Source organism: Corvus cornix, chromosome 15, assembly GCF_000738735.6.
Source record: "Corvus cornix cornix isolate S_Up_H32 chromosome 15, ASM73873v5, whole genome shotgun sequence".
In the NCBI taxonomy this organism is placed as follows: Eukaryota; Metazoa; Chordata; class Aves; order Passeriformes; family Corvidae; genus Corvus; species Corvus cornix.
Genome location: NC_046345.1, coordinates 4004909 through 4028462, shown reverse-complemented (window position 1 = coordinate 4028462; position 23554 = coordinate 4004909). Strand labels below are relative to the sequence as shown.

Genomic DNA, 23554 nt, shown 5'->3' with positions numbered 1-23554 from the left:
CCCTCCCCACTCTCCCAGGGAAGAATTCCTTCCCAATATCCCATCCTTGGTGCCTGCAGCTGGAGAACACAGGGACTGACAAACCATGGTTAGAAAATGATTTTTATTTCTTTTTTTTTTTGCCTTTTTTGAATGCCTTTTTTTCCCTTTTTTTTTTTTTTTTAAATGGATTTTCTGCTGTTTACAGATATGGTTTATTCTTGATAACACAGCTTGGCAGCAATAAAAAAGAACAACCCCACTGCAACTGAGTTAAACCCCATAAATACCAGCCCAGAAAACAATGGACAACCACCACTATTTCTATACAGGAACTATTATTTAATGTCACATTTTGACAACTGTAAATGGGCTACAGACCGTGGGCAAAAGGCAAGAGGTGAAGTCTTTTTGAAACACCAGATGGAGAATAAACAGCTCATTTCTCAACATTTACATGATTCACATCAAATTGATGACATCCTAAATGTATTCCTTTTAAAGGATAGAAATTTTGCAATAAAATATTACATTTCATTTAATACTCTGGTACAATACTTCATACAGTGCAGGAAAAAAAAATAAATGCAAGGCCTATTCCACCTAATAAGATCCTTTTTTATTAGTTTTTAGTACTGCAATTAAAAAAAAAAATCACAGTAATGTCATAAATAAACAGGCTTGAAATTATTCATTACCTTTCACTATTGAAAAGGGAGAAATGAACAATTAATTTGAAATAATGGAGCTACGGGTAGAAAATCAAATCCTGACAACACATCTTAGTCCCAGCTGCAAATTTCCTCAGCCCTACAACGAAAAAAGGGAACGGGTTGGATTCTTTTGTTAGCTGTGTCCTGGTTAATCGTGTCTCAAACACTTCTTTTAGGAGGAAAAAAGGCAAGTTTGGTCAGGATTAATAGAACCAATCAGGCCTAACAGGAATTAGCTGGAATTAAGGTTGATCTCTAAAACATTCAGTAAATGGAGTCTGCAGCAGATTCACCCTGGCATCGATCATTGTGCCTTGGCAGTTGGGGTAAACTTCCCCCGTGCTACAAAGGCTTCTCTGAGAGAACCCTGGAGCCCTGCATCCCTTTCCCATCCCTGCTCCAGAACAAGCTCAGCCAGCACTGCTTCCACTGAATTCCCTACAACTGGGAATGCCGGAATCCCACATCCACCAATCTCCCCTGAACCAAAGGATGTTTCTCTTCGTTGCTTCATCTGTCAGAACCCCAAAGTGATTTGCTGGAATTGGTGTAGGAAATACTTTAAGAACCCTCCCTGCCTCTGGTGACAGATTTTAGGGTGCAGGGGCTCCCCTTTGGTGCCCAATGCTGGTTCAGAAAGGAGAATTTATTCCTTTACCCACAATCTTTCAGATCCTGCTCCCCCCTCACTGACATTCCCCCACTGTGTGCTCCCCAGGATTCATACACATTCTGCAGCAAGAATTCCTGCTCCCAAGGAAAACAATTCCAAACCAACTCCTCCAGAGGCAGGTTCTGAATGAGGTCAGGAGGCAACGTTGTGCTGGCCATGGGCTGATTGCTGCTTACACAGGTCCAGCTTTTAAGACACTTCACATGAGCTGAGTGCAGAGAGCCGAGATTCCCTCAGGATCCTTCCCTCCTTTCTCCTGACTTTTCCCCTCCTGACTTCCCAGTATGGAGCAGAGCAGCTCCAGACCCCACTTGGGTGTGTCCCCACCTCGCTACAACCTCTGAAGCACAGAATTTGTCTCTGCACAGAGTTTGAGGCAAATATTAATTGTTCCATGCAAATCTCAAAACGCTTCCAAGTGATCCCTGTTCAGCAGGAGGGAGCTGGGAATAGGGACAGGATGGCAGGGGATGGAGAGCAGGAATTTCACTGCCAAATCACCCTATTTCTCTCTCCTCATCATCTATTCCAGTCTAGGAAGGGCACAAGGATTTAGGGCTAGAGCCTAAGGCCATGACAGTTGAACATGTTTAGGGTGTGCTGGTGACAGGAGTTCCAAAAAATCAAACCCCAAAGCCCCCGAAGACAAAAAGGACAAGAGGCCAAGGAAGAAAATCCTGCTCAACATTAACAAAGCACCTTCATTCAGTTCAAAACTGCTCAAATGTTGGGATTTGCAAAGCACTCCGAGGACCAGGGAATGGAATCTCCCACTTCACCTCTCACAGAGCTGCAGTAATTACATTCCAGGCTCCAGCAGAATTCCACCAGGAAGGCCAATAACCCCATTCCAGCGGCCCTGTGCCCTGCACACACAGCTCAGGCATCCTGTGTGAGGGTGGGAATCATTCCTGAACACCACTGAAGTCACAGAGTGTCCCCAAAACCGGGGACAAGGTGCTGGGGAGACACCAAGCCCCGCTCCTTGGGCCTGGTCCTGCCATCCACGGCTTCAACAGGAGCTGCTGGTCCAGGCCACTGGAAGGAATTCCAGGCCAAGGGAAGGAATGAGTGGCAGCTCACCAGCTCTTCCCTGGGGAGCCTCTGGAAGAGGCTTTGTCTCCCTGACAACCACAAGTGGTTCCAGATGATTCTTCATGGGATTGGGACAGGAAGGTCCAGGCAGATCCCAAAGGCACTTGGGGTGGGACAGTGCCCCTGGTGTGGCCTCGCTGCTCCCTGTCCCACGAGGAATCCCGGGATCCTCCTTCCCCACTAGCACAGAGCCTTCCTAAAAATCCAGGAGGCTCCTCCATAGCTTCCACCTCCCCAGCACAAGGGGAGGAAGGCTCCCTGACACCAACAGTGGGTTACTGGTCTCACTGGTTTTAACATCCTGCAACTTCTTAATTAATACCTGAATTCTGCCGGTTCAATCTCATTGAATTGAGCATAAAGTCACCACAGAGTGTCCTCACAAAGAAGCCCCAGGTCACTGAGGCTCCTGAAGGACACTGGGAATTCCTATTCTGGGCAGAGATCACAGAAAAGAAACTTTGTTTGATGTAAGAGCAACTTTGCATAAATTCCTCCGAAATAGCCCATCCGGTCACGCAGCAAAATTGGAATCAAAGCCACCAATTATCACAAGAAAGCACCTTCATCTCAAGAACTGCTCACCCCAGGAAGCTCAGTCTGAGTTTGAAATGTATCAGGACTAATTTGATCATGCACTTGGTTCTATCCACGCTGGTGATCCACTGTTTTCCAACAATCCACATTGTTCCCAAAATCAGTGTTTTACATTTTAGTGTCACGGATTTATCCATGGTATCGCTCTCCCACCACCCACCGCCCACCCACTGCCCCCCAGAAACCCCACAACTGCTCAAATAAGGAAAAAAAAAACCCAAAACAAACCCCACTAACAGCCATACTGTGAAACCAAAATACTATTTAAAAAAAACCCAAATGGATGACAGTCCAACAGTTTGCAGGATTCAAAACTGACTCTACAAAGTAATTGTCTACCTTGTAGAAAGGATTTCCTTTTATTTGGAAAACGAGCAATTGGAAATTGGAGAGAAGAGATAAAAACAATCTTTAGATGCTCTGAAGTTTTGCCTACTGAAGGATTAAAACCATAAAGAAAAAGGTACCAAGCCCTCAGAGCTCACTGGTCACGTGAAGCTTCTTCCATCTCTTTCTTGACCTTTTTGAAAAACATTTTCATGTCTGAGAAAGGGGAGAAAAAAAAAAAAAAGGAAGGATTATTTAGGAGGAAACCCAGCAGTTCTTTCTTATTCAGGCATTGTACAGAAGTGCTCGGTTTGGACTCAATAAATCTTAACTCAAAGTCTCAACCCTGGCTTAGAAACTGTGCGGGTGCTTTGGCAGTAGAAGGTGAGACTGTGTATAGGTGTCACTAAAATTAAATTAAAACTAGCTTTTGGAACTCAGGCACCCCGAGAGGGATAAATTCCAAGCATTTTGGGTATTGCTGGGTACACTTTGTCCCAGGCCAGGCTGGACACAGACAGTCCCCTGGCCATACACACCTGGAAGGCTCTGAACATCTTCTCATCTGAAACTCTTCTGCTGTTGCATCAGCCCCACGTTTTCATATACTCTAGCACTATCTTCTCTCATTCTGAAATGAAATCAGGGTTATTTAGAGTCCCAACAATCTCACTTGAGACAAAAAAGAAATCCTATTGTACACACCACATAATTCAGGGACAATTAATTTTATTGGATTTATTTCAGAGCAAAGCCCAGGGCAACGGGGCAGGTTCTGGGGTAACTCAGCCTCGTTTGAGGTCTCTTAAGATGAGACAGAACAGCTCAAAACTGAGAGCAGGACTGAACTTACTCTGGACACGTTGGGGTTGGGGTGCAGGGGGGGAGAGGGCTCTGATCGCCGCTCGTCTGGTCCGATAACGAATATTTAATGTTTGTGTACTCGTGACCTTTCCTCTTGCTCTTCTGTGAAGCAAAACACACCACAAAAAGCCAGGTTTGGGGTTAATCCCAGCAAATAATCATTGAGACAGTGCAGCAATTCCAAGAGGAGATAACCACGGGTGGTTTTAGGTTTGTCTGCGAGGGGAGAGCTCAGTTCTGCAGGGAACACAGCACTGAGCACACCTAAAGCTTGGCTCAAGCTATCGCTGAGACAAAACCTGCAAATCCCCATTTTCCCCCATCCCACCACCTCCAGAGGAACACACCCAACCCTCTGAATGCACTCCATCCTCATTTCCTTGGCAGAAAACTCCCCACTTCATTCTTGAGCAGCCAGTGGGCTTCCCACTGACCTTATTTCCAGCTCGGAGCCGGGGCCAACGGAGCGACCCCGTTGTTTGCAGGAGCTCTAATGAAATAATATCTGAGCCCATTAGGTTTGATATAAAAAGCAGCCAAGCTGTTATTTGGATTCTGCACATATGCTCCAGGCTGCAGCCAATTTTGCTGGCACCCAACTCCAGATCCTGCCAGGGAACTACGCCGGGAAAGAGACGGGATATGGATTTTTCCTTTTTTCCAGGCGTCCACAATGCCTGAAAACACCAAACCTACAACGTAGAAATTCAAGTTTTGCACGGAGTTGGGGTGTGGGGAGGGGGTTGTGGGTTTATTTGGGGGTTTTTTAATGCTCCAGCAAGTCCTGAGGCCTGACCTAATCTCACAGCAGAGGCTGGCGGAACCTCTGGGGAGTTCTGACTCCTGAATTCCCATGAAGAACATTCCTAGGATTGAAGCTTTTCCAAGATGGTCTCCTGAAACACGCTCAGAACTCGCCCAGCTCGTTCTGGTGCTCCTGGTGATTCTTAAACCACTCTTAGCCAGCATTTAGCAAAGCTGTCCTGAGCTGTTCGTGGGAACACAGCTTGGGAAGAGTTTTGTTGAGCAAACCTGGATTTGCTTCAATGAATGAAGTCTGGGAGAGAAAGGTGGATTGGTGGACACATGGAATGCAGAATTTGTGGAATGGACCACAAAGACATTTTGCAGGAACCAGCTGATAAAGAGGAACTAACTCAGTACGTGGTGGGAAGTCCCTAGCAGGGAAAATGGTACTAAAAAGAGTAAAAATATGGACTAATTAGCATAGAAAGCAAAAGATACAAATCCCAACTGCTCCGAGGTCAGGGCAGGGAGCAGCAGGGACAGGGAGAAAACAGCAGCTCTTTATCACCAAACCAGGAAACTGCTGTAAAACCCCCCAGAACTGGAGCACAAGCAATTCCCTGAGCAGGAAGGGAGAGGGGAAGGTCTTGGGATGGTTGTCACCACGTATTCCCAAACATTTCTGATCCCACCACGCTCCTGGAAGCGCTTTCTGTTGGATCACCATGCTCACCCTTTCATTTTCCGCTCCAATAGATTGATTTCCTACCAATAAATTCCCAAATTGGAACTGGAGCGATCAGCATCTGATTTTCACCTTTCAGGAATGCAGGGAACAAGATTTGAAATCTCTTTAAAACACAAAGATCACAAGGTCCTGCTTTAATTAACAGACCCTTAACTTTTATTCTTCCTGCACAGGAAATTCGATAATAGGAAGGGAATTTGAGATCTGGGGGCAGGGCTGGGGACAGGGAGGGTAGGAGAGGATTCCACCTCTCACTTTAAAGAGAAAATTCCACTTAGTAATCTATGGAGAGGATTCCACCCAATAATGTAAGGAGAAGATTCCACTTAATATTTTAGGGAGAGGATTCTGCCTAATTTAAGGAAAGGATTCCACCTAATAATTTAAAGAGAAAATTCCACTTAGTAATTTCAGGAGAGGATTCCACTTGATAATTTAATTAACTCCTAAGCATAATGAACTGAAATACAGGAGAGTGTTCACACCTTCAGCCCCAGCCCTCCCACAACATAATTCCTCCCAAAATCCCCCCCAACGCTGCTCCCTGCTGGAATCCTGCCGGGTTCCTGTTGGATATTTGGGATGGACCCACCTGCTCCTCCTCGATCCTGCGCTGGAGGGTCTCGATGTAGTGCTGCACTGCCATGTAAATGAACCTGTACTGGGCCTCTGTCTGCACCATCCCTGAGCGCTGGGACCTCACCATCTGGATGGTCTTGGGGACATCGATGTCACAGTCCACTCCTGGGGACAACCATGGGAATGGGAAGAGCAGGAAAATCAACACGGTGAGGGTGGAGCTCACCTGAATCCTCCATCAGCATTCTCAGGGTGGATCCGTGAATAGGCAGGGAAATCAAGAGGGAGAAGGGTACCTTTCTCTCGGATGATGTCGATGAGGATATCAATGACAATGAAAGTTCCTGTTCGCCCAATCCCAGCACTGGAAGAAGGGGGAAAAAAAGGGAATTTAATTGTTTTGCTCTTTCTGAACGCACAGCAAAACCCCAGCTCAGGGAAGAGTCTGGCATTAGGAGACAGGAGGCTTCCAAATTATAGCCAGGGGCTTCCAAATTACAGCCAGGGACTTCCAAATTACAGCCAGAGTCAAACCACAGAGCCAAAAGTGAGCAGAGACCTCCTGGAAGGGACAGAAATCAGCACTTCTGTCCTTCAGTGTTTATAAACACCCCTGAATCAGAAAAAAACCATAAGGCCAGATGTAAAATTTCCTTGCCTAAAAAAGCATCTCTTTTATAAGCTGAGAACAGCCAAAAAGGAGAGAGCCTTCACAGGTAGGATGGGACACAGGAATTCCCATGATTCTGCACTTGAAATGCTCCAGCCAGGACTGGTCCAACCTTCTCATCCAACGGCAGAAATTCTCATTTATACAAAGTTCACACTCTGAAATCCCTTCCCAAGGGGATCCTGTGCCACCCACCTGGAATGTGACATTGTACAGACAGAAAACAAAGGGGATTCTGAGCAGCTCCCAGGGAAATTTGTCCTTTTTTGAAGGTCTCAGCTCCCCGGGCCAAAAGGAGGAGTAGCAGGAGGAGCCCAGCCCATCCCTCACCTGCAGTGGACCACCACAGGTCCTGCATCAGGAATGCTCTCCTGCTTGTGGTGCACCTCTTCCAGGAAATCCAGGACACCCCCGGGATCGCTGGGAACGCCGTGGTCGGGCCAGGTTCGGAAGTGGTACTGCCACACCGTCCTCTCCGTGTTCCCCTGCGAGGAAGAGGCCAGGACACGGAAACAAAAGCCTTCAGGTCCAAATCCAGCTCCAAAAGCATTTATGGGGCACAGCTGGGTCCGGTGGAGAGGGGACATATCCCAAATCCCACCTGAGCACAGCAGCCACGGCTTCACAACTCTGAAAGGAGGGAACGAGCCAGGGCCCTTCCTGGCCTGGCACCTCAGTCACTAAATCCCCTGATCTGCTTCTCCTCCCTGATCTGAACTGTTCCTTAACAAGGAGTGCCATTTCCATGCTGTTTCCTCACCTTTTTATCCCTTCCCTTAAGTGAATTTTCCACACCCTGGACCCACACACAACTTAACCTTACCTTTCCTTTCCTCTTTCCTTTCCGTGCAATCATTTCCATGAGGGAGCAAATGCCTGGCTGGACTGAAGTGTCCTCAGTTAAAAGCATTATCCCTCCTTCCACATTCCCTCCAAGCTCTGCAGCAGTGCCTCTCCTGCCAAAAGCTGCTTAGGTAGGAGAATCTTCAATTATCCCAAGGGCAAAGAAAAAGATGGATGGAACCAAACGTGGAGCTTCAAGGAAAGCCAGGGCTCCATTTATTAATCTCTGAGTGCTTTTATTGATTCCAGAGAAATGAGCTGCTCCTGCCATTTTTCCTTTGGTGATCCACAAGCTGAACTAAAAGGACAGAGTTACTCTGGGACTCACCTGGCCAACTTTGGAAAGTTTCAGCTCTCTCAGGGTGTAATCGTGTGCTGCACTCTCCTTCACATTCCGGACACGCATCACTCCGTATTCCTTCAGGGAATATTCATCTGGCCAGTACTTGACACACTTACTCTGCAAGATTTCAAAATAAAAAATAAATTAAAAAAAAAAAAAAAAAACCCAACAACAACAAAAAAAAGGGAATAATCAGGCAGGAAAAAAAAAAAAAAAGGCTGCTTTGCAAACTGGTGAACACAACCCTGAAGCTCTCATTTCAGAATCCACAGAGGACAAGCAGCTGACGAGGTAAAGAACATTTTAATGGGAAGTTTCTCCTCTCCATAACAAACACTGGATAATTTCAGACAGCTACAGGCCACGTCTCCTCCTAGCACCTTTTGGGATATTTTATGCCTGGATATTTTCGAAACCTGGAGCTTCAAATCCTGTTTTTTACATCTCCTTCCATCCCTAGGTCTCAAAATACAGAATTCCAGCAGAATTCAGCCCCACAGGCTGTTCCACAGCCCAAACCCTACAGGCTGCAAAAGAAGCAAAGGTCAAAGGTATAAATCATTTCCAGCAGAAATAAAACTGGGATGCTTGCTTTTCCATGGCTTGGGGCAGGAAGGGCTGACACAGCTCTGATTCCATCACCAAAGAGGGTTCAGGCTCCTGCAAAGAGCAGTTCAGGGGTCTGTAGCATCTAAAATGCAGAGTTTTTGGTGTTGCTGCTTCTCCATCCAGATTATCTTTGCCCAGGGATAAATTCCATCCCCTGAGGAATGGATTTTCACCTGTCAGCACTTGGATTTGGCTCCCGGGACAGGTCAGGAAAGAGCAACTCCTGGGAATGCAGCAGCAAAGTAGAAATTGCTGTAGGAGTAGGCTCCAGCAAGAGCAAACACCAAGTCCTACAGAGCAATAGGGTCTATCTGCAGTTATTCTCAATATCCAGGAGAGAACACAGCACAGGGAAGCTCCTTCTGCCAGCCCAAGGCAGAGTAAGATGGTTGAACACATCCCACGTAGGCAACAAGATGCTGTCCTGCTATTTTTGCCCTCCTTTCCCTGTCACAAGGGGAGAAACTGAAGCAAATACCGCTGATTTCAGGGGTGCCAGCAGAAATAACTTGCAGTTTTTTTCAATGCAGAGCTCTGAGCACTTGGTAGAGCAAGTCTGAGCAGCAACGTGATGTTCAAATAAGCTTTGCTCTGCTGGAGGGGTTGCTGAACTGCCTCCAAACCCCCACTCTTTTAATTTCTGAGGATTTGCTGCTTCTGCACTTTAAAGCACACCCAGGACTCAGTGCAGGGCTGGGATGTTCCACAGTTCCTCCCTTCCTCAGGCTATGAGCTCTTGGAGGCAGCTCTGCTGGAAAGGGTTCTCTCCTTCCTGCAAACTGCTTGGCCTGAGATAAAAAAAAGCTTTGATTTGATATCAGGACTGGTATTTGCAATTTTTTACAAAGTGAAATAGGCATCAAAAAACAATCAAGGGTAAAGAAACAAGCAACGCAGCACTGGTGAATTAATCTGGTATTAAAGTGTTTTCTCCAGCAAAAGGGCTGAGCAAACTTTGGGAAGAATAATGGAGAGACTGCAGAGCAGCAGAGGCCATCCAGGAGGTTCTTAAAAAAGAAATAACTTGAAGAAAGAAAGGTGTATTCAAGCCAGCTCTGCCAAAACAACTCTGTCATTTATTTCGGAGCCTCTCCCTCCTTCAGTGCATTCTCAGGAAGGAAACACAAATCCTGTCCCTTTATCAGGGTGATGAAGTGGCAGAACTTTACAAAGACTAGACAAAGATCCACAAGACAAAGTCAAAAAGTAAAAAAAAAAAAAAAAAAATCCACGAGACCAAGTCTAATGGCTCCAACAAACAGCAGCAGTGGCAGCTTTGACACCTCAGTTAGGGAGAGAATCCTGTAAAATCTTCTGTTATTTGTCTTCAGTCCACACACACGAAGTTCCTGGGGGTGAGGAACCCCTGAAATCATTGGTCACCTCCAGAAGAACTTCAGGTTTTAATTGTATTTTTTTTCCCACAAGTGATGCTCCCCTAAAAACAGCTTTCCCTTCAGAAACCCATCATGGGAATACGGGAAAAGGGAAAAAGGTGGGCAGCGGCATGTGGAAGAAGCAGAGAAACTTTAAAAGAAGTGGAGAGAGAACAGAAAGTGTTTATCAAGCAGAAAAAAGATCAGAAGCAATAAATTCCAAAGGTAAATCCATACTATCCCCAGGAAGCTGTATGTGGCTGTTGCCAGGATATCAGCGTTCAGCTACTCCTATTCTTTCCTGCCTCGTGTCATTAGAAAGCAGAAACAAACTGAAATATCCCCAGGTTTGCCAGAGGCCAGGGAGTAAGACAAGATCCCTGTGCTCCAAAGGGAAATGGAGGGGTTTTGGGATACACCATTGCAGGGAAAATTCCTCTTGAGAGCATTAAATCCTGCCAGAGCAGTTCCCAGGTAAGAAAGCATCATCTCTATGTTCTGTCTTGTAATAATAAAATCCCCTAATTCTGCTTTTTTAAGGAGGTCCATGCAGGCTTGATGAGCTAAAATAAATGGCAAGACTTTAGCTCCAGGAGCAGGGAATTCTTTTCCTTCAAGCACACAGAATTCCTGCTTGGCCACATCTCCCATCCCAGTGCCTCCTTCCTTGAGTAAGCTGGAAATCCAGAGATTCACATTCAGCAGCTAAAACTTCAGCAGGCAATCCTTAAGGAAGGGAGGATTGATATGACAGGGATATATCCCCAATTCCCACAGGCACCGGTAAAAAAGGACCCTCGGCACCTTCCAGAGCTCCAAGGAATCTGGTGGACCACCAGATTCCAGCTATAAATCAATTTATCCCAGTCAGTTTAGTTCCTTACTTGCACTCAAATATCACAACCTTTCCCAAGGGCAGCTGGAGTCTGGCTTTACCTTTCCTCTTTCCACTTCTTTTGTGGTCATGACAATAACTCGGGAATTCTCCTGGAACACCATCCTCCAGAAATCATTCACCGTGTTCTGCAGGCAGCCTTGGGTAGCAATGTAGCTTTTTTTTGGCTTTGAGTTGTTGCACTTGGTTTCAAACTCAGGCTAGAGGGAGGAAAAAAAACCAACCAATTTAACAAATGGTGACAAGATTCCCTCGGATTTAGGGAAGAGAAGCCATGGGATGGGAGGTGGGAATACACTCACCATAATAATATTAGCATTGATATAGTCTGAGACAGGTTCATTGGGATCGCCGTCGTGGAGAACAACTCTAGTGTGATCAACTGCAAAAATGGACGTTAATTAATTATCCAACTCAGTAAATTAGTGATTAGAACATTCCAAATTGTCTCTTTTGCTTCCTCTAAAGTGGCCATGACCAGCTGGACCAAAACACATCCATGTCCTGGGAATTCAGGAACACAGGGACACTCCAACACTAAGGCAAGGCAAAGCTTTGGGATTCGCACGTCGCAGTTTTGTCCCCCAAATTAATCCTCTTAAATTGAAGCATTGCAGCCTGTTGAGCAACAGCTGAGGGATATGAGGCTTTTAAATGAAAGCTGAAGATAAAAAGCAATATTACAAATATCCACAAAGTGCAAATGTTTGAACCCAAACTGGAAATCACGGGATAATCCTGATAAGAGGGGAAATTATCATTAAAGAGAAGCCAAAGCCCAGTGGTGCTTAATTAACCCTGTATTAATGAGGGAAATAAACCAGAGGAACATTAAATGGCAATGAAGGATCAATACTCACAGGGTAAAATGTTTTTGTATCTATTTTTGTTCTTGTTTTCCTGGCGCTGCCCTTCCTTGCGGCTGTAGAGGAGTTTGCATTCCTGCTGCTGCAAGGTCTGAGGGGAGAGCACAGACAGGGGGGCTCAAAAGAAGCAGGATGGACTGCTCCATGCTCACAGCAATCCCTTCTCCCAGAGAAAAGGGAGGAGAGGGGCATTAGGTGACTACAAATGGGGTTATCCATAAATTGTCCCAGTGAAGGAACAACCCGGAGAGGGGATTTCTGGAACACAATGTCCCAGGGACAGCAGCAATTCCATACTTTCACAGCCATGCTGTTTTCATGGCAAACCTCCCCACTCCCAAACCTCCCTTCTCCCAAAGCTCCCTGGAGCTGGAGGCACCAGGATCCCAATGTTTTGCTCCAAGTTTTTCTCCCCAAAGCAGTTCTGGCCCCACTAAAAGGAACACTCAGGGTTTGGAAGCTGCTCCCCTCATCATTCCCACCCTCCAGGCTCCTGCTTTTATTTAAAGCTTGGCACATTTGCTCCCTCCTGTCTCAGTCTGTTACTCCCTCACTTAATGACCTTGGATAATTAGGCTCATCCTAAAGCCAGGGAAAGCCAAAGAAATGTAAGAGGTACAAAGTTTCAAGCTTGTGACAAAGGACAGAAAATGGAATTTCCAAATGCACTGCCTGTGGAATTCCAGGCAAAAGGACTGAGAGCTAAACTTTCCCAGCGAGTTAAAGAATGGAAGCAATTAAATGTGTGGAAACCACATCTTCCTTCCTAGAGTTAATTATTATTGCTTGGAGCATCCCTGAGGAGAGATCCACGAGCAGCAGCGACTCCCAACAAGCCCATTCAGAGCTGGAACAACACAACCATAAATCTGGAATATCCTCCTCGATTTCGCTACAACACCCCAGCACTGAGCTCAGAAATAACCATTTTTCAGGAGGAAAAACATTACAAGGACTGTCAGCATTCCTGTCTGGTGGTTCCTGGGACAAGAGGCTCATTCCTGCCTGGAGACAAGTAATTTAAATCCACCATCTGGCCTGGCAGCTCCTGAACAGCACAGACAGGGATTCATGGACAACCTGGAGTGTGCTCCCCCCTCCTGCCACCACGGGGGACAGCTGGAGCTTCCCTGAGGGGAATGGAAAAGCAGGGCACTAAAACTGCTGGGAGAGGGCTTCATTCCCAAAAAAATGAGGGTTAATGCTGACCTCAGTGACAGCAGTGAAGAAGAAAAAGAAGTGCTATGTCTCTCACAGGTAAAATCCTTCTTTTATTTGCTTTTCCTCTAAGACTTTTCCTTCTGTAAGGAAAACACTTTGCTTCCAAGGCCCACTGAGAAATCCACTCCAAGACAGATTTCTTCAACGTGGACCAAGAGGTTGGGAAAGAACTGTGAATTCATAGCTCAGTTAGGTTTTGCCAAACCAACAACCCCTTTCCACACACACGACCTCTGCTGACTTCCTTCCCTCTCCAGATGGAATTCTGGCCATTCTGACCATTCAGCAGCCCTGGATCAAGGACTCTCCCCTTTCTCTGGAAAGAGGAAGGAGAAAGCTTAATCCTCATTTTACCATTTCCCACTGCCATGACCTCACCATCTGATATTCCCCTCACACACCTCTGTGCTAATTCCTTCACTTTTCATGGATTTCTTTTCCTTCTCCTGGCAGTAACCAGAGCCCACTGGACAGCACATTTAGCTAATGGATATTTCTGATCAAAGAGGGGTTCTCCAAGGATGGTCACTTTGCAAATCCATCACTACTCAGGAAGTTGCTCAAACCAGCCTCGTACAGCCCAAACCAGCCTCTCTGGAGCTCCCTCAGCACTTCCCAGTTTCCTGTTGCCATCTGCTGGTGGAATTCCAGACTCCACTGGTGGTTATGTGTCCGTGAAGGTATAAACCAGTCCATCATATCCAGCCTGGAGTGTTCCAAGAGAGGTTGGCTGGGGCTTGGAGCAACCTGGGATAGTGGAAGGTGTCCCTGCCCATGGCAGGGAGTGGGATGGGATGGGATGGGATGGGATGGGATGGGATTTAAGGTCCCTCACAATCCAAATCATTCCACTATCCCAGGTTGCTCCAAGCCCTGTCCAATCTGGCCTTGAATGCTTCCAGGGATGGGGCAGCCACAGCTTCCCTGGGCAGAGTTTCTTCCAAATTCTGGAAGGATTTCTTCCTAATATCCCATCTAAACTTCTTCCAGTTCGAAGCCATTCCCCCTGTCCTGTCACTACACACTCTTTCTGGAAGAAAATTAGAATTTTGCCTGCAGAGAGAAATGAAACACCAAAACAAAACGAAATCTCCAGAAGTCCAAGGAATGCATATAATCCATGTTGCTCCATCCCAGAGCTTTCTACCATTTCCCAATGGCTTTAAGATCCCCAAAGGATCTTAAAAGATCCCCAAAAGCCACAAGGACAAGGGCAATGGATTGACTGAGGAATGGAAGGTTCCCTAAAGAAATGGTTCCCAACTTCCCAAACCGCAGAAGGAATTCGATGGATTGTCCCGGTGGGACAAACACAGGGGTAACATGAGGCTCCCTCGTGGTGAGGAGGATATCCAGGAGGGATTGGATAAAAAGCACTCTGAGAATCAGGAAAAAAAGGCAAATATTTCAAGCCACGAGAGCAGAGCTGGCAAAACTTCAACCCCTGGAAATGGGAGCAAGAACAGGGATCTGAAGTGACGGAGAGGAGGAAATGCCAGGAAGGCAGAACGCAACGTGACTTTAGCAGTGTGAGACTGAACACTGCAGGAAACACTGGAGGAAACATTACTTGGAATGCAAGGAATCACCTCAAACTCTTCCCAGAAGCCCTGCTTGACTTTATCCGTGGTCTCTGCCAGTTTGCTGAGCTCCCTCACTCGGCTCTCGATCTCGGCAGCGTTGATCCGGGTGGTGTTCAGGGGCTGAGGGACACAGACCCCAAACAGCACAGGGTTAGCAGATCACAACCATGGAAAGACAATTCAAACACAAATCCCCTAAGCTAAAGATAATTTAATGAGAATTTTAGCATCCAGGCATCATTTTGGATGTCAGAACTTTGGAATTCAAGCAAAGGGCAGTGAGGAAGGGGATGGTGAACAGTTGCTTTTAAAGTCTCACAGTTTTTATTTAATACATTAAATTGTCTCATTTCTGGACTTGTTCTGCAATCCCTACAGACCAGGAAATTCTGCACTTCAGAGACAACACTCTATCCCTTCACAAACATAACAACAATTATTCCCATTTAAATGACTTTGTCACCCATTTCATCAAGTTTAATCCTTCACTTTTTGCCTCCGAAAAGATAAAGTCTTGCAGGAAGTGTGGAAAAGCTGCATTCCAACAACACATCCTGGAGGTGGCCAAGCTCAGGGGTGTCCTGTCCTTCCACTCACCTGTTTGAGTTGCAACACGGTGCCCAAAGTCTCCACCATGGGGTTCTTCTTGTAATGCTCCACCAGATCTGTCAGAGAGTCAAACTTCTCCCCTCCGCCAACGTCGTATTTGAGATCCTGGAAAGACAAATGCTCCTCAAAATCAATGCACTTCCCACCATCACAGCCCCTTCAGGCTGTGCCTTGCATCAGAAAGAACCTTTCAAATGATGTGTAGAAAACTCTACTAAAATCCTTCTGCTGAAGGATAGAACTTCAATAAACAGAAACACAGACCCTTGGCAGGACATCCCCTTTTTTGCCATCTCCTTGAAAATCAGTTTATCTGCTTTTTTAGAGAGCTGATTCCCTCTGAACTGGGCTCCAGGCAGCTCAAGCAGATACTGAAGCCATGGGGTGAGAATCCAGGAATTAGGAATTTGAATTGATTTCCAAAATTCAGTGTATGATTGGGTCCTGACAGGCTGGTACTGCCTGGCACCACCCCGATTTTAAGGAAGCAAAGCCAAGTTATTTTCCTCAATGGCATAAATGCTAACTGCAAAAAGGAGAGGTTTTCTGGAAAAAATAAACATATTCTGGTAATTCAGCATTTACAGTCCTGGTGGACCATTTTTACCTCCAAACTACTTCTGTTACTTCATTTTAGGTGTTTTTATACAATTAATTCTTTTGGCACAACAAAAGTAAAAGAGAGTGACAAAAATGTGTGATTTTTAAAAAAATCTATGATGATTTTTTAAATAGCAACCCATGGGCATATATTAAATACCAAAATTGTAATTTAATAGCAGTTCAGTGAAAAACAACCTTGTATTAAATTGAAGATTTAGATTTCAAGGCATTCCTTGGAGTGAACACTTATTTTCACAGACTGCTGATCCTCTATCAGGTGTAACTGCCCGAACTGACAGGAGAGAGACATCTGTGGATGAATCTCCATTTATCCAATCACTCCTATTTTGATAGAATCCATCCAGGAGGCTCCCTGAGCACAGCAAAGTGTGATTTGGGCCAGAAGGCCCTTGACAGGAGCCAGTCAGCCAAACAAAACCAATCCCTGCTGGAATTCTGAGGGCATCAGAGGAGTGAATTTGATCAAAGGGATGACCTGCAGCACCCCCAGGGAAAGGGGGAACGTATCCAGAGCTCCTGGGTCCATGGATTTCCTGCTTTTCCTACCTGGCAGTGGATCATGACGTGTGTCACCTTGGATTTGCCATCGTTGCTCTCTCCTTTGTCATCCCCCGTCCTCACGGAGAGGACAAAGTCCCCAGGGTGGCTCTGGCTCTCCCGCACCAGGAAACTCCCATGTTTTCCTTTCTCTGTCAAGAGTTTCTCAGCTTCTCTCCCAGAGAGATGTCCGTGAAACCACCTGGAAATAAAGGGACATAGAAGGTGACACCCTGCTTAGCATTCCACTCGTTCCAGGTATTTGTTATAAAATTGAATCCCTTCTGTTCACTCAGCAGTGGCCAGGTCTAGGGAAAACCTCAGTTTGTAAAAATAATGAATAAAATAAACCTTGGAAGTGTCCAGGTGCACACCAGTGAGGACAGAAATGCTTCAAAGCACTTCCATGGAACTTCCTGCAAGCTTCCAGTGAAGCTTTGATCTGGATCCTTCACAACAATCCCAGTGGATTCCAATACACACCAGGTCACACTGCAACCTTCCCCTCAGTCAAGGCATGCATTCTTCTTTCATTTCCTTCATGAAACTTTCCTGATAAACTTGTGGGAATTTTACACCTTTGAGACCTCACCCTTCTATCCCATCAGGAACTGGAGAGGATAATCCCAGCAGCCTCAATTCTTCAGGAAATAGGGCCAGAAAAGCATCAATCCTCCCCACCTCTGCTAAGCCATTCTGAGGACTGAGAGAACTTGTTTGAGTATTTTTTCTTGTTTTTTTCACTTCTAGGAATACACTGGTTTAGTTCTGACCCCTGACATTTCCTCAAATCCAGAGTCTCAAATTCTCCTTATCAACCACGCTCCTCAGGAGTTTGAGGAATCTGAAGATTTGTATGGCCCTCACTTTCTAGGAAAAGCACACAAAGTTACGCCCAGAAATATCCCTGGGAATTCCTTGCAGCAACAACAGCGCCAGGAGAACTTCTCCAATTAAACATTCTCCCAGTAAAAATAAAGGGAATTATGCCCTCTTCTTTAGTCCTGTCCCACCCAAGGCAGAATGCTGAAGGGAACAGCTTCTGAGGCTTGGATTGCTTCACCTTTAACCACATTTATTGATCTATTTTACAAGGAACCTCCCTGAAATGAATCCAAGGTTGTGGCCGCCCTTTTCCCAGACGGAGGCTGAGCATTAAGAGGGATAAACAGGGCATGTGTTAAGAAGCACAAGGACATCGAGGTTCCACCACTTCTCTGACCTTTCTGATGTGGGGTCAGCACAGTTGAGGGGATATTTCAGCTCTATGACATCTCCATTCTTCTCCTTGAGCTGCCCATGGTGTTCCATGTAATACTGGACCAGCTCAGCCAGCGTGGCAAACTTCTCTCCCCCGTAGAGGTCATAGTAGTCACCTGTGTTCTGGATCTTGATGTGGGTGACAGCTCCAGTTCGTCTGAGATTTGAAAGAGAGGACAAAGAACCCCTTCCCGAGTCAGCTGATCGATCAATCAATCAATCACTTTCACATTTGGTGATGCCTGAGGTGGAAAAATCCATACTCACAATTCCAGCACTGAACTATGGCAGAAGAGCTGAGCTACTGCCCCTCTGCTTCAGCTTCTCTGCCCACCAGCCAGGGGGAACAGGAAAACAATTCCGTGCTGGAGGGATCCTTGAAGGCAGCATAAATCCTGCAGCCTCATGAGTCCCAGCAGAAATCCCACACAAAATTCCACACCCAAGCACAAGGGTGGAGGGTGAGAGGAGTTTGGCATTCTGGAGGGACCCATCAGAGCTGGTTTGCTCCTTTCTCCAGAATTCCCACCAGCTCCCGAGGTCTCTCCCTCAGGAAACATTTGCCTTTGCCTGCTGCCACAGTCTCTAATACGAAGGAAGAGCAGCTCCCTGCAGGAATCCCCTCCTGTGCTACAAGGCCCGTTATCTCACAAGTATCCAAGCAGCACAAACTCTTATCACCAATCCCACTTTTCCCTTTTCCTTTATCTACTTCCTCTTGCTGTCTTTTCCCCATCCCCACCACACAGTGTCAGGGGACAACTGTCACAGAAGGCCTATTTTGGAAGCTGAAAAAGCCACAGTTGCCCTTAAAAACTTGCTGACTTTTCCTGTGTGAGGAGAGTCTGGATTTCCTGCTGGATCACGAATTCCCAACACCTCTGCTGCTTTCAGCTGGTTATCAAATGAATTTGGAAAGGGCTAAAAGCAATGTTATTATCAACCTATTTCTGCTTCCCCTTAACTTTTTTGTCTGGCTGTAAAATCAGAATTTACTCCCCTCCAACCTAGAGCTGGGTAAAAGTATTTGAGGAGCTCTTTGGGGAAAATGGGAGAAAAAGAAGAGGAAGAGGTGAACGACACTAAAAAGTGATCTGTGCATTCTTTCACCTCTTCCACAGAGTTCATCCACAGATCTTTCCCCACAGGACAGCAGCAAATTAAGATCATTACCAAGACTGGAAAGATCCAAACTCACCTAACAGAGAGTGTGAAGTCTCCTGGGTTACTTTTGCTGGGCCGTGCCAGGAAGCTGCCATCGACTCCTCTTGTTAACAGCAGGTTTTCTGCCTCCACCCCAGTGATATTTGGATGAAACCATCTACAAGAGGTTAAAAATAAAGAACGTTAATAAATAAACAGCAGGTTTTCAGGGTTAACTCACGCAGAGTGATCTGACAGCTTCCAAACCGAGTTTTGTACCTAAATTAATAACATTTCCATTTGTTATTAATTCCATCTTGCAATTTTATATACTGCAATTTTTTTGTAAGCCCAAGGATTACACTTATCCACACCCTGACTGCTTGCATTAAAATGATATCAAAGGTACACAACATAAACACAGACCAGAAATGGTATTTCCTTACTCCAGGAAAACAGAGCACACAAAGAAACTGAAAGACAAACAGGAAAAATACCTAAAAATAACACAAAACATCCAAAGTGACACTTGACAACATTTTGAAGGTTAAAACCTGAACAAAACCTCATGGTTTAGGGCACAGCTGAGGGGGTCAGGAAGGAACTCCCCGTGTGGACAGCCCACTGCTCTTCCTCCCAGGAATGTGGAGCCGGGGTCGGATCTCTCCCGCTTAAATACAACCACAGAGGAATCTCCTATTGATCCTCACCACCCACAAACTGCCCTCAATGTCTATCCCAGAGCCCAGGCAGAGCTGGGGCTGGGCTGTGGCCAACAGCTCCATGTCCCCACCTCTGGCATTGACTTTGGAGACTTATTTGGAGCCACTCGGTGTCACCACTGCCTTTGCTCTTATCTGGAATTACCCATTTTTATTGCAGCCCCAAACGAGTTCTGCATGAAAGGACTTGGTGAGAATTTTAGAAGCCAGACCCTAAAAATAAACCATCAGAGCAGGGATGTGAGCACCCCAAGGTCGGCTCTGTCACCCTTGCACTTGGCAATTAAAAAATCACCTTTAATTTTCAGAGTTAAACGCTCATTCTTGCGTGCAGAAAGAAGTCAGCCTGCTCCTCTTTGTACACCTCTGTGTTTTGCCGAAACACAGCAAAATATATCCAAAAAAACCCTCCACAGTCGGGCTTGTCACAGAGAGAGAAGTGTTATATCCAGAAAAATTGAACAGCATTCCTGATCCTTCCTGATCCAGTCAGCATTTCAGGCTACATTGCTAAATCAGCAAAATATGAGAGCACAGGTCTAAATGTAGGGTTATTATTGCAATTGTTGTAGCAATTCCTTCTCTACTGAACAGTTGCCAATATTCCCACCAAAGCCTTATCCAGACCATTCTCTTCAGAAATGTTCTGGAGTTTAAGGGTTCCAGAAAATCCAGATCTCTAGCAAGTCATTCAAATGGGAATTAAGATCCATTTTAGAAGTAAATTGTGTGAATCTTATCGTGAATCTTGCTTTTTTCCCCCTCAGTAAATAATATTCTACTTGCACCACAAAAATCTAGTGAATAGTCCCCATCTTTCACTGAAGAACCACACAGAAAATACCAAATTTATGCACAGGACATGGAAAAAAACCATTCAAAAAATGTTACATTTATCTAATGATTATTCAAGGTCAAGGAAAGTTCTCACAAAAGAAACTGTGCAAGTATCAGTACCTGGGATGAACTGAACATTAAATAACACATTTCAGCCTACAACAGGTAGCCTGGAGAAGCTGATAATATATTTACCATATTTACCACATTTCCACTCCCAAAATTTTACTTCCATTAGGAGAAAACAAAACAAACCCCGCCAAAAAATGTGCAGTAATAACTTGAACAGTTCACAAGCTTTTTAAATAGGCACAGGATTCAAGAGAAACCTCGGTAAGTTTTGGAGTTTACCTCAAAAAATATCTGAACAGACAGAGGAGAAATTATTTGGATTGGTTCTCCAGATTTATCATACTGACATTCCATAAACTTTCACCCATGGAATATCTTCTCTATCCCACCCTGAACCTGAAGGAAGTCGCTGTACATGAGCTGTTACAGTAAAGGAAAAATAATGGTTTATGTACAGAGGCGACTACAAACAACCTATTCTTTAACCAGCATTTAAAGGAGAGGTTAAACACACAAGAGATGCTTTAAACCCCAAAATCTCCCTCCCATAAAATAATCCCAACATAAAGATGCTGAAAACCAAGTGCAGCAAAGCCAAGCTACACCTGGGAGGGTTTCTTGCACTTTATGTAACTCTGGTTCTGCTGGCGCCTTGTCCTCCTGCTCCCTCAGCTCCGTATTTTTGGCTTTGAGTAGGAAGCTGCATTTGTCAGCCACCCCAAATAGCAGAATGGGGGTGTCAGTGATCCCTGCCAGCGGTTCCGGCCGGGAGGACGATCCTCCTTGAAGTGCTGCCATCCCTCGTGCTCCCAACCTTGGGGCTGCGGCCCTTCCAAACTGGGAGGGGACAGCAAAGGGCCAGCACTCCCCAGTGACACCACCCCCCACCCAGGACCTGCTCTGACGCTTCCTTTTATAGGGATGGAATGCATTTTGGGCTTTTTATCCTGCTTTCCCTCCCCATCTCCGTGGGAGCAGGTGCAGAGCTGCCCCAGCCAAGGGCAGTAAATACAATCACAGAAGTCACCCAAACCCACGCTCTGCTCAAACCGGCTCCTCACCGTCCCTCCCGCTGCAATTCCCGCAGCCGGGGGCTTGGAATACACCGTTCCCAATCCATAATTAGTTCACAGCAAGGTGGAAATGTTGGGAAGAAAGTAACCAGTGAAATAGCAAGGTCTCATTTACAAAACTGAGGGGGTATCAGCAAAGCAAGGAATCTTCTGATGGGAAAAAAAATCATGGTGGAAAATCCATCCTTCCTACATTTATCCCTTTTTTTGTTGTCATGGTCCAGCAAAGACCAGCAGGATCTGTGCTCCCTAAGTGACACATTGCCAGCACATCTCTCTCTTCCCAAACAAAAAGAAATAAATCAATACAATTTTCCATGCTGTGATTGGGTTTTTTAATCACCTTTGCAAGAGCAGGAGAGATGAAATCGGTTCTGTCTCAGCTGTCACAACCACAGCACTGGGGATGCGCTGACGGGTACTTTAATTACTCCTATTTATAGGCTCATCAGTTGATATTTCCCATCTTTTCTTCAGCCTCCCTCACAAGTTACAATTTAGAGTTCTGAGCAGAGTAACAGAATTATTCCTGGCAAGGAGGAAGTTCACAATGTTTCCAAAAGGTAACTTGTAGCATTGTTCCCAGCGTGAGCAGGGACATCCAGAAAATCCAACACAGACTAAAGATCCTCCACAGAGTTCAACAAGCCCCAAATCCAACTATAAATGGCCATGGATTGAAACCAACCCATCCAGAATCACCATCTTGAGCAGAAGAAGAGAGAGGACAACTTATCCTTGGAGCAATTATAATTTAATAGGTATTGCTGATAGAGGTGAATCAATTGAAATTGTGGCTGCCCCATCCCTGGAAGTGTCCAAGGCCAGGTTGGACAGAGCTTGGAGCACCCTGGGATAGCAGAAGGTGTCTCTGCCCGTGGCAGGGGGTGAAATGGGATGATTTTTATGGTCCCTTCCAGCCTAAACCATACTGGGATTCCATGAATCTCAGAATAGGTCTGTTTAAAAGGATAAACAGGTTTATACTTATTTCTGCGCCAATAATTCCTCTAAAGTTCAACATTCACCCAAACCTCTGAGCCCAAAAGGACACCAAATATTAAAAGGACAAATATTTAAATCTATTAAGGACAGTGAGAAGCTACAACAAAGAAATGGATTCTGCTGTTTCTCATCGTGCTTTAACAGTGCCACAAGGGTTTGAAATTAAAGTGAATGCTGATAACCGACTAAGAGCGCAGGAACACTCCTTTTACAGCTGGGTCGTGTTTTAGGGTCGGTAAACCAGCGGTGCCGGCCCTCGATGGAACGCGAACCCCGGGCCTCGGTACCGAGCAGGTCCCACACACCAACAGCTCATCCCTCGGCTCCGGTGCTCCATGGGGACACGCACTTGAACCCCCCCAAACCGGAGTCACCGGGACAGCTCCGGCCGCCAGCGGGAGTCGGAGAGACTCTAACCCACCCGAACCCTCGACCCCGGGGAGATTCCCCGGGGAACGGGCGGGGAGCGGGATCCGGGAGCGGGGATATCCCCCCCGGGAACGGGCGGGGTGGGCGCTGCCGGGGTGGGTCGCGGGGGTCCTGCCCGCCCGCGGGGAGCAGCCCCATCCCCGCAGCCCCGGGAGCGGGCGCGGAGGCGCCCCAGAAGCAGCGGCCCCTGCCCGCCGCCCTCCCCGCCGGCCCGGCCGCCGCTCCCGCCTCACCTCCGCGATGTCATCTTCCCCCGTGGCCCCGGCGGGTCGCGGTGCGCCGGCCCCCCCGCGCCGCCCGCCGCTCACATGGGGGTCCCGGCGGGGCCGCGGCCTTCGGGCGCTGCGGGGAGCGCGAACAACGGCGGCCTCGGGCCCGCGAGCGCGGCGCGGCCCGCCCCGCGTCACCGCCCGCGCCGTCATCGCCCCGCGCCGCGCCCCGCCCCGCGCCGCCGCTCCGCCCGGGGGGCTGCGGGACCCCCGGCACCGGAGCGCCGCGGCACCGGAGCCTCGCCC

At 46.6% G+C, this 23554-nt stretch overlaps 1 protein-coding gene across 1 annotated transcript; it reads right to left on the bottom strand.

Annotated features, from left to right (window-relative positions):
• Window positions 1–300: 300 nt before the first annotated feature.
• Window positions 301–23378, bottom strand: PTPN11 (protein tyrosine phosphatase non-receptor type 11). The gene is made up of 16 exons (XM_039561026.1): window positions 23273–23378; window positions 18957–19079; window positions 17721–17915; window positions 16508–16700; window positions 15326–15442; window positions 14735–14848; window positions 11919–12015; window positions 11361–11440; window positions 11100–11258; window positions 8164–8295; window positions 7323–7477; window positions 6619–6686; window positions 6336–6487; window positions 4238–4350; window positions 3924–4015; window positions 301–3600 (listed from the first exon to the last, which is right to left on the bottom strand). The coding sequence occupies exons 1-15, from the start codon at window positions 23284–23286 to the stop codon at window positions 3946–3948; spliced, it is 1782 nt and encodes a 593-aa protein (XP_039416960.1). The 5' UTR covers window positions 23287–23378; the 3' UTR covers window positions 301–3600; window positions 3924–3945.
• Between the last annotated feature and the right edge of the window lie 176 nt (window positions 23379–23554).